The 16,364-nt window shown below is 42.7% G+C and overlaps 1 protein-coding gene across 1 annotated transcript in view; it reads right to left on the bottom strand.

The window, feature by feature from the left end:
- Positions 1 to 16,364, bottom strand: part of LOC108704922 (programmed cell death protein 6) — a 66,006-nt gene that overhangs the window by 29,089 nt on the left and 20,553 nt on the right. The window contains exon 3 of the mRNA XM_018241649.2: positions 13,279 to 13,323. Coding sequence (XP_018097138.1) covers positions 13,279 to 13,323 — 45 coding nt within the window. The remainder of the gene's footprint in view (positions 1 to 13,278; positions 13,324 to 16,364) is intronic.

Genomic DNA, 16,364 nt, shown 5'->3' with positions numbered 1-16,364 from the left:
ATTTTACCAAGGGCTGTCAATGAGACTTAAAGATGGCCTGGTTTCCAGGGAACTTCCTGATTCTCTTGAGGATTTAATTACTCTTACTGTTAAAGCGGATACTCGTCTGACGGAGCATCAAGTTGAAAGAGAACGTAGTAAGTGATTTTAACCTACACTTGCTCCACGCTTTCAAAGACCTCTGTTGCCTGCACCATCCTAGCAGTCTTCCACTACTCGCCCGGAGGAGCCAATGCAAGTTGGAAGGGCTCGTCTCTCCGAGCAAGAAAGACTTCGTAGACGGATGGCAGGTCTATGTCTATACTGTGGTGGACATTCACACTTTGCCAATACCTGTCATGTGAGGCCTAAGGGTTCTTTTCCCCCCAAGGTAAAGCCAGGGTAACGCGAGTTGGGGGCATTACTTCTCAATCACAAGAGAACTCTCACAGGTTTCTTCTGCCTTTTCAGATTCAGCTGGCCACTAAGACGATTTTCGGCTCTGCTTTCATCGACTCTGGGGCTGCCGGGAATTTCATGGATGCTTTCTTTGCCAAGTATATGGATGTTCCCTTATCTTCTCTCAAAGGAGTTACTGCCATTGACGACAAACCTCTAACGTCCGAGTTTATCCCCATGACGACCGGGGAGTTACCTGTGCAGTTTGGGACTTTGCATAAAGAAAAGTTATCATTCCTGATTATTTCCTGCCCTTCTGTTCCAGTCGTCTTGGGTCTTCCCTGGCTGCGCTTGCATAACCCCATCATTGATTGGTCTTCTGGACAGATCTCTCGTTGGAGTCCATTCTGCCACCAGCACTGTCTTCCTGCTAAACCTCTCCAGAAGGTGAATATCTCAACTACAGATTTGAAGACGCTGCCCCCCTTCAACAAGGAATTCTCGGATGTCTTCTGTAAAAAGTCAGCAGAGTTCCTTCCCCCACACCGTAGTTATGACTGCCCAGTCGACCTCCTTCCAGGAACCATGCCCCCTAGAGGTCGCACTTATCCTCTCCTGCAGAGACTACCGCCATGAAAGACTATATCCAAGAAAATCTCCAGCTGGGATTTATTCGTCCCTCTACCTCTCCCACAGGGGCTGGTTCCTTTTTCGTGGAGAAGAAGGATGGTGGTCTACGTCCCTGTATTGACTACTGAGGACTTAATAAAATTACTGTTAAAAATCGATATCTTTTGCCTTTGGTCGCAGAACTTTTTGACCAACTGAAAGGGGCTAAGATCTTCACGAAGTTAGATCTACGCAGGGCATACAACCTCATCCGCATTCGTGAGGGTGACGAATGGAAGACGGCCTTCAACACTCGAGATGGGCACTATGAATATCTCGTAATGCCCTTTGGCCTCTGTAATGCCGCCGTCTTTCAGGAATTTGTGAACGACATCTTCTGGGATCTCTTGGGGAAATTTGTGGTTGTGTACCTAGATGACATTCTGATCTTCTCCAAGGACCTAGAAAACCATCGCTCCCAGGTTAAGGAGGTACTCTCTCGTCTGAGGAAGAACTCTCTCTTTGCCAAGATGGAGAAATGTGTCTTTGAGGTTTCCAAGATCCCTTTCCTAGGTTACATCATCTCCCCAGAAGGTTTTGAGATGGATCCCGCCAAGGTGTCCGCAATCCAGGAGTGGCCCCTTCCACTGAGTACCAAGGTGATTCAGAGATTAATTGGATTTGCCAATTATTATCGACAGTTTATTAAGGGATTCTCCACCCGCATTGCACCTATTCTTGCCCTTATCCGTAAAGGAGGTAAACCCAACTCATGGCCCCCCATCAGCTGTTGAAGCATTTCAGTCCCTGAAGGATGCCTTCACTTCTGCCTCGGTCCTTCGTTATCCTGATCCAGAATTACCCTTTTTCATTGAGGTGGATGCCTCTGAGCTTGGAGCTGGTGCTATCCTGTCCCAAAGACATTCTGCTGACAGGAAGCTTCACCCTTGTGCCTATTTCTCCAAAAAGTTCTCTCCAGCAAAGCAGAATTATGATGTGGGGAATCGTGAACTTTTGGCAGTCAAGCTTGCTCTCGAGGAGTGGCATCACCTCCTTGAAGGTTCTTTGATCCCGGTCATGATCTATACTGACCATAAGAATTTAGAATTCATACAAGCTCTCAAGAGACTGAATCCTCAACAGGCAAGGTGAACTCTCTTCTTTTCCCGCTTCAACTTTATCCTGACTTACTGCCCTGGCTCCAAGAATCGTAAGGCTGATGCTCTTTCCGAAAGCTTTTCCCCAGCTGATCGTTGTTTTGAAAAGCAAGAGCCAATACTTCCTCCTATCAAGATCATTGCTTCCCTGTTTCCTCGATTTGCTGAACAGATCGTGGCTTGCCAGTCTTCTGCTCCTGCCGATACTCCCATTTGGATGGCATTTGTACCTCCTGAGCTTCGTCTGCCCATCCTGCAACAGACTCATTGTTCCCGGAAGGCTGGACATCCTGGTCCAGAAAAGACTCGAGTTATTACGACGCCTTGTTTGGTGGCCGACTATTCGTAAAGATGTTAAAGACTTTGTGGCTGCCTGCACCATTTGTGCCACTTCCAAGGTTAGCCATTCTCACCCTTGTGGATTATTACATCCTCTTCCCATCCCCTCTCGCCCATGGACTCACTTAGCAATGGACTTTATTTTTGTGTTACCACCCTCAAGAGGGAATACCGTGATCTGGGTGGTTATTGATCGCTTTAGTAAAATGACGCATTTCATTTCCCTGCAAAAACTTCCCTCTGCAATGGAATTATCCCAGCTCTTCATCAAGTATATTTTCCGGCTACATGGCTTTCCAGCAGAAATAGTCTCTGACAGAGGATCCCAGTTTGTATCCAGATTCTGGCGCTCCTTATGCAAAGCTTTGGGTATCTCTCTCCAATTCTCTTCTGCCTATCACCCTCAAACGAATGGGGCTGCGGAAAGAGTGAACCAAGCTCTTGAGCAGTTTCTAAGGAATCATGTCTCCCTCTGTCAAGATGATTGGTCCGAGCTCCTCCCGTGGGCGAAATTCGCCAATAACAATGCTAGTCACATTTCCACCGGAAGATCTTCTTTCTTGTCGGTGTATAGTCAACATCCGCAAGCATTTCCACAGGACTTTCTACTATCTGAAGTCCCAGCCGCAGATGATCACGCGGCTCATATGTCTGCCATTTGGGCGGCAACCAAATCTAATTTGGAAAAAAGTGCTCTGGTGCATAAGACTTTTGCTGATCGCAGAAGGAGATCTTCTCCACCGTATAAAGTTGGAGATAAAGTGTGGCTCTCTTCTAAAAACATCCGTTTAAAGATTGCTTCTCCCAAGTTGGGTCCCAAGTTCAGTGGTCCTTTTACCATCTCTGAGATTATCAACCCTGTGGCCATTCGTCTTCAACTTCCCCCGGAGATGCGAGTTCCTAATGTATTTCATGTATCCCTGGTGCAACCAGTTGTTTCCAACCGCTTCTCTTCTGGTCAAGTTCCGCCTTCTGCCATCCCCATACACGGCCAGCTTGAGTATGAAGTAGAAAAGATCCTAAATTCCAGACTCTCCAGGGGATCTCTCCAATTCCTCATCAAGTGGAAGGGCTTTGGCCCTGAAGAATGCTCGTGGGAGAAACACTCATATGTACATGCCCCTCGCATAGTAAAGGAATTCTACAGGCAATTTCCCCTGAAACCCAGACTTGGTGGTCCAGTGGCCCCTCCGCGGGGGGGGTACTGTCAGGACCCCTGTCAGGGTTCCCGCCGATGCCGCAGCCGGGAGCGCTCAGAATCGCGTCTTCTCCCGGCGGCGCAAGATCCAAAATGGCGGTGCCCATGCCGCCCACGTGGGTTCAGCGCCAGCGCGGTGACGCAGACACGATGACGTCATCACCCGGCGCCAAATTCAAATAAAAGGCGCCTGAAACTTTGTATCCTTGCCCAAGTATAGGTTTATGATGCTTATTGAACCTGGGTGTTATTTCCTGTGTATATACCTGCTTTCTGACTCCTGCCTGTTCTGGATTTTTGACCCTTCGCTGCCTGCCTTGTGATCCCTTGCCTGTGACTCTTCTACGACTCCTGATTAACCCTTCGGCTACCACGACTTGTACTTTTGCTCCTGGGCTTCCTCCTTGGTCCCGACTACACCCTTTGGGAGCCGCTAGGCCCCCTGACAAAAGCACAGTAGCCTATGAGAGTTTTAGTTTCACTACACCGCACCTTCATTTCTTCCACTTTGCGAAGGCCCTGCCTTAAGTGTTAGAGTCCAGTGTAACCCATGCTGTAGTTTACTAGCTGGTGATTAACCCTGTTGGCCTGTATAGCTCGAAAACGTGTTACACCAGCATGCACAACATTTGTTGCCTTCCTTAAATAAGGGCAAGGCCATACATGGCGTTTTTACGTTGAAACCACATGCGACCGAAACCACATGCGAGCCTCAAAATGCGTTTTTCAGCACATAGGTTTCTTTTCCGAACATGCACTTCTCATTGTTCTCATACCCCATAATTCCGCTGGATGGAAATAAAAAAGCTATTTAGAAATAGAAAAACTATTTATATGCAAAATGGAGAAGGGATGATAGTCAATACACAACGTAATTACATCCACGGAAGTAAAAACGTATATGCGCATTTATCTCAGGAGAATTTGGACGCTGCATATTTACGTAAAATGTGGTTTCAAACTTGCAGATCCCATATTAATTTGGTAGTTTCTTGACGTATTTGCGTTTCTGCTAAAAAACGCCAATACTGGTATCCCGTGGTGGATTTCAGCTTGCAAGCACCCTTTGAGAATTGCCATAGTGCATTTTCCATTAGTTTCTGTGGTAGAGTGCAGTTTATGCGTATTTTCGTCAGATGGAGCTTTTTTTTTTAAAAAACACAACGTAAAAACGCCACGTCTGGCCTTGCCCTAAGGGCCATAAATGACACCTGTTTTTTCACAGAATGAACAACCTCACTAAATGAACTCCACACTGCTATTATATGGAACAAGCTATTATAATTTTAAACACGACTCAATTAATTATTCTATTACACATATAATTTCTACTGAAAACAGTGATCATGTTAGTGATGTTTATACTGCTATTATTATAATGAACACAACTGTACCTCTTTTAAAGGAGAACTAAACCCTTAATTAAAAAAAACCTACCCTACATAGACACCCCCCCTCCCTGCTGCCCCTCAGCATAGCTGTTACCCCAGGTAAATGCCCCTAACTCTTTATTTACCCCTCAGTGCTGATACAGGGCATCGGAGTTCACAGGCGCCTTCAGCGATTCGGCAATTAACGTGACTTTCTGCGCATGCGCAGTTGTCGCAAAACAGAAGATTGCTCCAACTGCGCATGCTGCCGATATGCCGATCTCTTCACGAAGATTACCGAAGCGAAGAAGATGGTGCCCGTGAACTCCGATGCCCTGAATCTGCACAGAGGGGTAAATAAAGAGTTAGGGGCATTTACCAGGAGTAACAGCTAGGCTGGGGACAGCAGGGAGAGGGAGCTATGTAGAGCAGGGGGGGTTGTTGTTGTTTTTTTTAATTAAGGGTTTAGTTCTCCTTTAAAAGAAACTGTTACTTGCAATGTACTTTCCAGTAAACTATTAACAGAGATTACTCTGTGACCAGTAAATTCCAGGTCAGCATACCTGCATTTATTCATATGTATGGAGGCTGCCATATTGACTACCTAAGGCAAAACATTTTAGCAGAAATGTATCCAGGGAGTCTGAGCTAGTGACGCTCAAGTAAAAAGTCACCTGGATAAATGTCAAGAGGACAAAGCACAGGTGGTTCACTTAAAAGTTATGGTACAAGCAGATATAAACAAATCAATATGGAGCTGCCTTGTGCAATCATACATTACATATAAGGAGCTGTGCCATTTATTTATGGTCAATAGAGATGTTTGTTGAGCTTTCTATGGATAGGATTCAGCGACAGAAGTAGTATGAGATTGTTGAGCAGGCGTTACAACTAATTAAAAAAACATTATAAGTAGATAAGAATGGATTTATTGTCCAGATACAACCAACATGGAATGCACTTGGTCTTGTAGAAGTAAGTTTAGATGTCCTGTCTGCTGCTGAGGTTACAGTGACTGACAAAGTATGGTGTGATATCATATGACTCATATTTAACCATAAAGATAAAACCCACGTTTACTTATTTTATAAGGGAACAACCAAACACTACATTAGATAAATTGCTTATTGTTACTTAAAATGGGAATTCAGGTACAGGTATAGAACCGGCTATGCAGGATGATCAGGACCTGGGGTTTTCCGGATAAGGGTCTTTCTGTAATTTGGGTTCTACCTTATGTCTACTAAATAATAGATGTATTAAAATATAATATAATCAAACAGAATGGAATGCACAACCATTAGTATGCAGAAACCTGGGTGCTAGTCTGAGAGGTATGTAGACAAAATGTAGGGATTGACAGCACTCCAAGGAAATACATCAAGTCAATAATTCAAATGAAAGTGGAGATTTATTGGTGATCCAACGTTTTGGCTCCGCACAGAAGCCTTCGTCAGGGAAAGAAAAGCAGTGCACAAGTGTTTGGGGGTTTAAATAGGGTAAAAAATGGCTCCAAGACACCTGTATACGATGCTTGTCACTCAGCGTTTGTTATGCAAAGCAGTATATACATGTGGATACAAAGGCAAATGTTGTTATCCATGTTAGGTATGCCCCTTTGTATGGGAGAGTTCTGCTTATACAACCCATGTCCGTCGCCGAGCACTCAACTGCTAGCAACCGCAAAGGGGAGCCAGCAGAGACAGCGCTTGTGGGCGAATGTTAGCGGAGGGTTTTGCGGAGTGTGCAGTCACTGAAACCAGCGGCTGCCTACTGCCAGCGGTTCTACACAGCCGCATCATTAGGGTTACATGGGTGCCACCGGCCTTCGTACTGCTTGTGCTCAGCTCACCTTGGTATAGGGACCCACATGCAGGGCAAGGTAGTACAAACACGTTAGGGCCATGCAGAGTTATGTTAGGGGAACTGACTAAAGCACCACCGCATCCTTAAGCCAATTAACCTCCCAGTGGTCATCAGTGGGACAGACAGACAGGGCAAATATGGATACATAACAGATGCATATAGTCAGAGTGAACTGCGCTGTGTTTACATAAGAAGGGGAGGACAAATGGGTAAACCAAAATGACAATAAACATAATTGGACAAAAAAGCAACATTTGTAGCAAGCTATATGGCAACAAAACAGGATACAAGGTAGTAAAAGTCAATATTGTTTCACAAAAAGCAACCCAAAGGCAGGGTCTCATTGAGACCTCGGGGAGCAACTGTGTCCAGTTTCAAAATCCAGCAGGACTCCATTCTCAGTAGGGCCTGGTCCCTATCACCCCCTCTTACCAAGGGGGGTTGATGGTCAATTGCCATGCACCTGAATGTAGGGAGAGAGTGTCCTTTGTTGAGAAAATGTTTTGCCACTGGTTGTAGAGCCTTACCCTCTTTAAGAGCCCTGCTGATGGCAGACCGATGGTTTGCTATTCTCTCCCTTAAAGTTGTACAAGTTTTTCCCGCATAATATAGTCCACATGGGCAAGTAAAGGATGTATATAAGATAAGATGAGGTACAGGTAAGTCTGTGATGGATTTTGAACCTTTTGCCAGTATGGGGGTGTGGAAAATCAGGTCCAATTAACAGGCATCTACACGTCACACAATTCGGGCATTTATAACATCCCAGCTTTTTATTCTGTGTTAGCCAATTGGTTTCTTTATGATAATGTCCCTTGAAATCTGTGCGGACCAATAAGTTCCTTAAGCTTTTGTCTCTCTTATATCCCATCATGGGCCTTGGGGCTAAATGGAGAGACAGCGAATCGTCCATACTCAGCATGGGCCAATGTTCTCTGATGCTGGATGAAAGTTGTCGTGAGGCTGAAGAAAATGTTGTAGTGAATATCAAGGGGTTAGCTGATGATTTTTTTCTGTGTACACTTGTCAGGAGGTCGGATTGTGAGTTCTGACGCGCTCTGTTTAATTGCCCCTGAAGGAGGTCATCTGAATATCCCCTCTCCTTGAACCGAATAAACATTTCCTGTAATTGTGTCTCTGTTGTGTTCTTTGTACTGTTGTTACGGATCACCCTGAGGAACTGCGAGTAAGGGATGCCTCTTATTGTTGACGGTGGATGGTTGCTGGCAGCGTGCAGTATTGAATTCCGATCCGTGGGTTTCCTGTATAGTCTAGTCTCCAGTTTGGAGTCCAGGATAAAAATGTTTAGGTCAAGAAAATCGATATTTGTCATATCATAATTCAAGGTGAGTTTGATTGGTGTGTGCAAACTGTTCAAGTGCTGATGATATGCCAACAGTGCTGGTTCTGTATCTGTCCAAATGAAGAACAGATCGTCAATATAACGAAAGTATATCAATATGGAGTTCCCCAGTCGTGGAATTATGTGGGTGTTCTCAAAGTCCAACATAAACAAGTTGGCATATGAGGGTGCGAGGGCACTGCCCATTGCGGTCCCAGCCACTTGTAGATAAAAAGAGTTTTCAAATCTAAAAAAGTTCCTGGTGAGGGTGAGTTCTAACAGATGCAGTAAGAATTCAATGGGTACTGTTCCAGGTGGTGTAGATAGCAATGCCTTCCTGCAGGATACAATTCCTTGGTCATATGGTATCACTGTATAGAGACTTTTTACGTCCATTGTGGCAAGTATGCATTTGGTGGGTATATCCCCCAGTTCCTTTAGTCTCCTGATGACGTGACTAGAATCTTGTGTATAGGAGGGCATTGCGTGGACCAATGGTTGCAGGTGGTGGTCAAGAAAGTGGAAATTGGTTGGTATAGAGAGCCAACTGCTGATATTATGGGTCTGCCAGGTGGGGAGGATAAGGACTTGTGTACTTTTGGTAATGTATAAATAATGGGCGTATGGGGGTAGTCTGTGGTCAAGTAGCTATACGTATCATTGTCAATCCATCCAGCATTTCTCCCCAGTGTCAGAAACTCATCAATTTCCCTTTTAAAAGTATGAGTGGGGTCATTTGGCAATAGTTTATATGTGCTGGTGTCCCCCAGCTGTCCAAGTAATTCCTCCCTGTAATAGGAGTAGTCCAATAACACAATGGACCCCATTGTCAGCGGGCCTTACAACTAAATTGTTGTCAGCTTTGAGTGATTTAATGGGAGAGCGTTCTGCCGAATTAAGGTTGTTATGTGTATTGACCTTACCCCATCCCTTTTTTATGTCGGAAGTAAGGATGCTCCCAAAGGTTTTGATGGGTGCGGGTGTATTTGTGGGTTCAAAGGAGCTTCTACTTTTAAATAGTGGCCTCACCTGGGCAGGGGCATCTTTAAAGTGTTCCTTTAGTTTAAGCTTGCGTTGGAATCTATGCACGTCCACCAATAGTTCCATAGTGTCAGGGGTATTGGTGGGGACAAAAGACAGACCTTTAGAGAGAAGAGATATTTCACCTGGGGTTAAAATGTGTTTACTCAAATTAAATATTACACTCTCTTGCCCCTGGGGGGTTTTCCCTTTGGATTTATGGCCACCGCGTCTAGTACTTCGTCTCCTCCTCCCTCTGCCGTATTCCCTTTTCTGGATCGTGTTTTTACCCCTAAAAAAGGTTTGGCAGAACTAGTGTTGTTTGCGGTATCAGAGTCAGTGTATTGGTCAGAACTGTCCACTGTGTGTAGGGATTTAGGGAGATGTCGTCGTCTGGGAAATCTAGCTCTAGAGTTGTCAGATCTGAGTCCCATTAACCAACCATAAACCCGTTTCATCTTATAGTCGTCTGAGACTTTTGTTAGCTTGTTTTGCTTAAATATTGTCAGGTCTCTCTTATATTTGTTCACTGTATTGGATAGTTTATTTAACCAGTCATTGGTATTGTCTGACTTAAGGGTCTCTAGGTACTGTTCTTCTAGTCGACCTATATCTGTTTTAATAGCCGAGAGCTCCTTCCCCACCTGTTCAACCACCAAAAGTATTAGGTCAAATGAGCATCTGTTAAAAATCCCACACCATTTCCCACAAAAATCAGGATTGTTCCGGCCGATGGTAGGTATATTGGCAACCCTGAAGCCTCTAGGAATAAGTCTCTGCCTATGGTAGTTCGATAGATATATGCCATGTAGTTGCAAGTCAATTTCTTTTTTCTTTAAGTGCATTAATTCATGGTAAATGTCATTATTTGGTTTACTCACAGCAATGTCCAATAGTGTCTCAGAGAATAGTATCCTGTCCACATCTTGGGGAGTAAATGCAAAGTCCAAGCTTGTTTCGATCTCCAGTGTCAGTTGTGAGAGATCCTCAGCCATGTCCACAGGTCCGAATGCTGGAACTAGTGGATATTACAGGTGACCGTGCAGGCCCAGTGGACAGAGAACAGGGACACTCAATAAGTCCTTATTATGTAAACAGCAGTATTCCCACAATCTCCAATATAGGGTATAAATCGTTGTACAAAAGCCGCAACAAAAAAGAATAGGTCAGCTAGAGCAGACCCCAAATGAGAGTGCTGCCTGTATGCTGAAGCAGGCTGGGTGCAATTCGAGAAAGGAATTCCTGCAGTGAGGAGGCTCCGTATGCAATCAAACAGAATGGAATGCACAACCATTAGTATGTTTATTCGGTTCAAGGAGAGGGGATATTCGGATGACCTCCTTCAGGGGCAATTAAACAGAGCGCGTCAGAACTCACAATCCGACCTCCTGACAAGTGTACACAGAAAAAAATCATCAGCTAACCCCTTGATATTCACTACAACATTTTCTTCAGCCTCACGACAACTTTTATCCAGCATCAGAGAACATTGGCCCATGCTGAGTATGGACGATTCGCTGTCTCTCCATTTAGCCCCAAGGCCCATGATGGGATACAAGAGAGACAAAAGCTTAAGGGACTTATTGGTCCGCACAGATTTCAAGGGACATGATCATAAAGAAACCAATTGGCTAACACAGAATAAAAAGCTGGGATGTTATAAATGCCCGAATTGTGTGACGTGTAGATGCCTGTTAATTGGACCTGATTTTCCACACCCCCATACTGGCAAAAGGTTCAAAATCCATCACAGACTTACCTGTACCTCATCTTATCTTATATACATCCTTTACTTGCCCATGTGGACTATATTACGTGGGAAAAACTTGTACGACTTTAAGGGAGAGAATAGCAAACCATCGGTCTGCCATCAGCAGGGCTCTTAAAGAGGGTAAGGCTCTACAACCAGTGGCAAAACATTTTCTCAACAAAGGACACTCTCTCCCTACATTCAGGTGCATGGCAATTGACCATCAACCCCCCTTGGTAAGAGGGGGTGATAGGGACCAGGCCCTACTGAGAATGGAGTCCCGCTGGATTTTGAAACTGGACACAGTTGCTCCCCGAGGTCTCAATGAGATCCTGCCTTTGGGTTGCTTTTTGTGAAACAATATTGACTTTTACTACCTTGTATCCTGTTTTGTTGCCATATAGCTTGCTACAAATGTTGCTTTTTTGTCCAATTATGTTTATTGTCATTTTGGTTTACCCATTTGTCCTCCCCTTCTTATGTAAACACAGCGCAGTTCACTCTGACTATATGCATCTGTTATGTATCCATATTTGCCCTGTCTGTCTGTCCCACTGATGACCACTTAAGGACGCGGTGGTGCTTTAGTCAGTTCCCCTAACATAACTCTGCATGGCCCTAAGGTGTTTGTACTACCCTGCCCTGCATGTGGGTCCCTATAACAAGGTGAGCTGAGCACAAGCAGTACGAAGGCCGGTGGCACCCATGTAACCCTAATGATGCGGCTGTGTAGAACCGCTGGCAGTAGGCAGCCGCTGGTTTCAGTGACTGCACACTCCGCAAAACCCTCCGCTAGCATTCGCCCACAAGCGCTGGCTCCCCTTTGCGGTTGCTAGCAGTTGAGTGCTCGGCGACGGACATGGGTTGTATAAGCAGAACTCTCCCATACAAAGGGGCATACCTAACATGGATAACAACATTTGCCTTTGTATCCACATGTATATACTGCTTTGCATAACAAACGCTGAGTGACAAGCATCGTATACAGGTGTCTTGGAGCCATTTTTTACCCTATTTAAACCCCCAAACACTTGTGCACTGCTTTTCTTTCCCTGACGAAGGCTTCTGTGCCGAGCCAAAACGTTGGATCACCAATAAATCTCCACTTTCATTTGAATTATTGACTTGATGTATTTCCTTGGAGTGCTGTCAATCCCTGCATTTTGTCTACATAATATAATATAATATATAATAATCATGAATTAAACCTAATAGGAATGTTTTACCTCCATTAAGGATTAATTATATCTTAGTTGGGATCAAGAACAAGGTACGGTTTTATTATTACAGAGAAAAATATAAACATTTTTGATTAAAATGGTGTCTATGGGAGATGGCTATTCCGTAATTCAGAGGTTTCTGGATAATGTGTTTCTGGATAACAGATCCCATAACTGTACAGGATGTTCAGTAATTCTAGTATATGCATTTTCGATATTATTGACACACTAGAACTGCTGTGTTGGTGCCCAGAGACAATTCCCATAAACCAGTTCAGAACCCATTGCTACAGTTAAAGGGATACTGTCATGGGAAAAAAAAAAATTCAAAATGAATCAGTTAATAGTGCTGCTCCAGCAGAATACTGCACTGAAATCAATTTCTCAAAAAAGCAAACTGATTTTTTTATATTCAAATTTGAAATCTGACATGGGGCTAGACATATTGTCCATTTCCCAGCTGCCCCAAGTCATGTGACTTGTGCTCTGATAAACTTCAATCACTCTTTACTGCTCTACTGCAAAGTCTAGCCCCATGTCAGATTTCAAAATTGAATATAAAAAAATCTGTTTGCTCTTTTGAGAAATGGATTTCAGTGCAGAACTCTGCTGGAGTAGCACTATTAACTGATGCGTTTTGGAAAAAAAACATGTTTTCCGATGTTCCCTCGAAGGGAAAAACATTGCTACAGTTAATGTTACCCTTGTGCTCTCAGCCAGTGCACATAAATTGTGGTGAGCACAAATAATTTTGTGTGAAAACACAAACATTTTGTATTAATTCTGACCTGAGCACACACAAATTTAAAATGTGCGCACAAAATTTTTTTTGTGCGAACATAAGGAGACAGAATTAGGAAACATTGGCTACAGGTATACAGCAGACAATTTAGTAGGTTGTAAAAAAAAATGAACAAGCTATTCTCGGGGGAAGGCTGTAGAAGGCTTTGTCTAGTTGCCAGGAAACCTGTTGTTGTGCCTCTAAGACTTCATGGCAAATAGGCTACAGTTCCAGTAAGCAGAACTTACATATGATAGAATTCACAGTTGCAGGATTAAATGGTGTCCATGTTCCTAAAATAAAATAAACACTGTCATTAGTACTTTGTTTTCATATTGGACAAATGTCAAGTTATATTTATGTTAGGCAAAAGTAATACAGGACCAACAGTGAAACCTCCATTTTACAACCCCCTGAATTTAAAGGGATTCTTCCATGATTTTTATGGCTTACTTTTTATTTCTAAATTACATGCTAGCTGTAATTGGTGTGGGAGCAGCCATATCAATTGCATTTTGAAAAAAAACATGTTTTCCCTTGACGGTATTCCTTTAAGTTTTCCCCAATTTTACATTTTACGCTGAAAGATGCAACACTAAGGGGTTGATTTATTTAGGTGTGAATAAAACTAAATTTTTTCATGGTTTTTGGGTGTTTTGGGTCGCGACAATCTGAAAAAGTGACGTTTTTCCCAAATTGAGTTTTTCAAGTTTTATTGATAAATAACAGCAAACCATGGATTCTAGTTTGGTTGGACTTTTTTTATTTAAAAAAAAAAAATCAGATTTTGATAAATAACCCCCTAAGTCTGTTTATTTAGTAGTTTTGTTGGTATCCTGTTTCTGAAAACCCATTAACCAGAAAGCTCTAAATTATGGGAAGAGTAAATGTTTAAACAAATAATTTTGAAAAAATTCCTTTTTCTTTGTAATGAAGGAACAGTACCTTGTACGAGATTCTAACGAAGCTGCATGAATCTATATTGATGGCAAATCAAACCTATTGGGTTTATTTAATATTGAAAAGCTTTTTTAGCAGAGTTAAAGGGCACCTGTTGGCAAAATATATTAACCTCAATCAAAGGTGTGGGCTAATAGAGCCCGTGCTCTGTTTGGGGGTAACTAGTTTTTTTTAATTGCCCCCCCACCATCATTAGGACACTGGAGCTCCTGGTAGGAGCGGCCATGTCAGTCAGAACGCATGAGCAAATGTGCTTCTAGTGTCATGCACATGAGCATAATGAGCAAGTTGCGCCATTTACTCAACATGGCTGCTCGCACTGGAAGCTCCACCGGGTGGCCTATCGCTGGTGGGGGGCGATTTTTAACCAAAAAACTAATGCTACCCACAACCGGAGTGCGGGCTCTATTAGCCCGCACCTTTGGTTGGGGATAATATATGTAGCCAACAGGTGCCCTTTAAGGTCCCAAGCATTCTGGATAAAAGTTTAAATCAGAACTTGCACAAAACATAAAAGAGTTTGTCAGGCTTCACCTAAATCAGTTTTACCAATAATCTAAATGCAACAACAGCATTCTACTGGATCAAATGTTAATTTGTATGAATACATTTTGATTTATTCTTATTGCAGGTAAACCAAACTGGAGCTATAAACATTTTATGGGTGTTTCCTTATCTATGAGCCTTGGATCCTTTTGTACTTACTATTACAGTTAGGGGATCCATTAACCGGAAACTTGCTATCCGGAAAGCTCGGAATTACGGAAAGGCTGTCTCATATAGACTCCATTTTATCCAAATAATACAAATTTTTAAATAATTCCTTTTTCTCTGTAATAATAAAACAGTACCTTGGTTCTTGATCCTTGGTTAATTAGTCCTTATTGGAAGCCAACCCAGCCTATTAGGGTTATTTAATACCAAATAATAGACAATGTTCCAAGAATACGGAGAGGTGGTAATAGAGTAAAAATGTTACTAAAAAAAGAAGCGAGATGGATTCGAAAATTAGAAACGTTGACCCCCATGGCCTCAACAGGGAATACGATTTAAGTAAATATTATCTTTAGATATATCTTTTTGAGTAACGGGCTTTTAAATGTAAATTATGGAAAATAATTTTTACTGATGTGTTTATTGTATATCTTTTTTACAGCTATATTGTTCTCACAAGGAAACTTATGGACACTAAAGGAATAATGGTAATGCCCCAGGACCAATAAAGGCAGTTTTTATTGAAAACTGTGGGTGCTGGACTAATTTTTGCGCCAGTATTGCCAGTGGATAGTGGCCATTGGAGGACGTGCACCCAGCCAAAGAAGGGAGTGGAAGTCGTGCTGACTACTAGTCTGCTAATTCACTAAAGGAATAAGGACATTTTATTGCACAAAGTTCGAGAGAAACATTTATGTATTATACAGCGAAATTGAAACTGATACAAATATGGTGGTTTGTAAATGTGAAACATTGTATTCTGAAAAGGAATCACTAGGGTCACTGTGATATTATGTATAAATAACTGAGCACAGTTGTTGTCGAGGTGGCTTGATAAAACGTTGCTAAGTGTATCGGGGTCTGAGCCCATGTCTCAATAAAGGCATTTTAAGCAAAGAAATCCAAGAAATCCAAGACTTAATGTTTACATGGTTTTCTAGTAGACTTATAGGAGAACTAAATCCCCCCAGCCAAAAGCCCCACTGGCCCGCCTCACCCTGCACAGTGCCACACCAGAACAAGTGTCCTCCCTAGCAACATAGACTCACATGAAGAACAGCGCTGAGGAGCACAGGGGCACCAAGTTATTGCGCGGCAACACTTTAGCTTAGAAAATCATTTGGATAAAATGAAGTCTATGGGAGACAGACTTTCTGTAATTCAGAGATTTCTGAATAATGGGTTTCCAGATTCCATACCTGTGCCACAATATTAGATACAGTACACAGGTACAATGCAGAGGCAAGCAAAGACAAATAAAACCTTGATTCTGTACACTGGTGTATCAAAACTATTTACGCTAAAACATTGGTATTTGCTGTTCCTACATGAAATTAGTTTCAGGCCTTTCTTAAACAATCCAAAAACATGGCATGTATTTTTCCTTCTCATGGCAAATTACTACATTTAAATTGTTTTTAAAAAAATGATCTGGATAAACAATTACAAGTGTGGGACCTCTTATCCAGAAAACCCCAGGTCCTGATCATTCTGGATAACGGATATTTCCATAATTTGGATCTACATTACATTAAATAAACTCAATAGGCTGATCCTGCTTCCAACAAGGATTAATTATATCTTAGTTGGGATCAAGTACAAGGTACTGTTTTATTCTTACAAAGAAAAAGGAAATAATTTTTAAACATGTGGATTATTT

Source organism: Xenopus laevis, chromosome 6S, assembly GCF_017654675.1.
Source record: "Xenopus laevis strain J_2021 chromosome 6S, Xenopus_laevis_v10.1, whole genome shotgun sequence".
Taxonomy (NCBI): domain Eukaryota; kingdom Metazoa; phylum Chordata; class Amphibia; order Anura; family Pipidae; genus Xenopus; species Xenopus laevis.
This window is presented reverse-complemented; position numbering and strand designations above follow the sequence as displayed.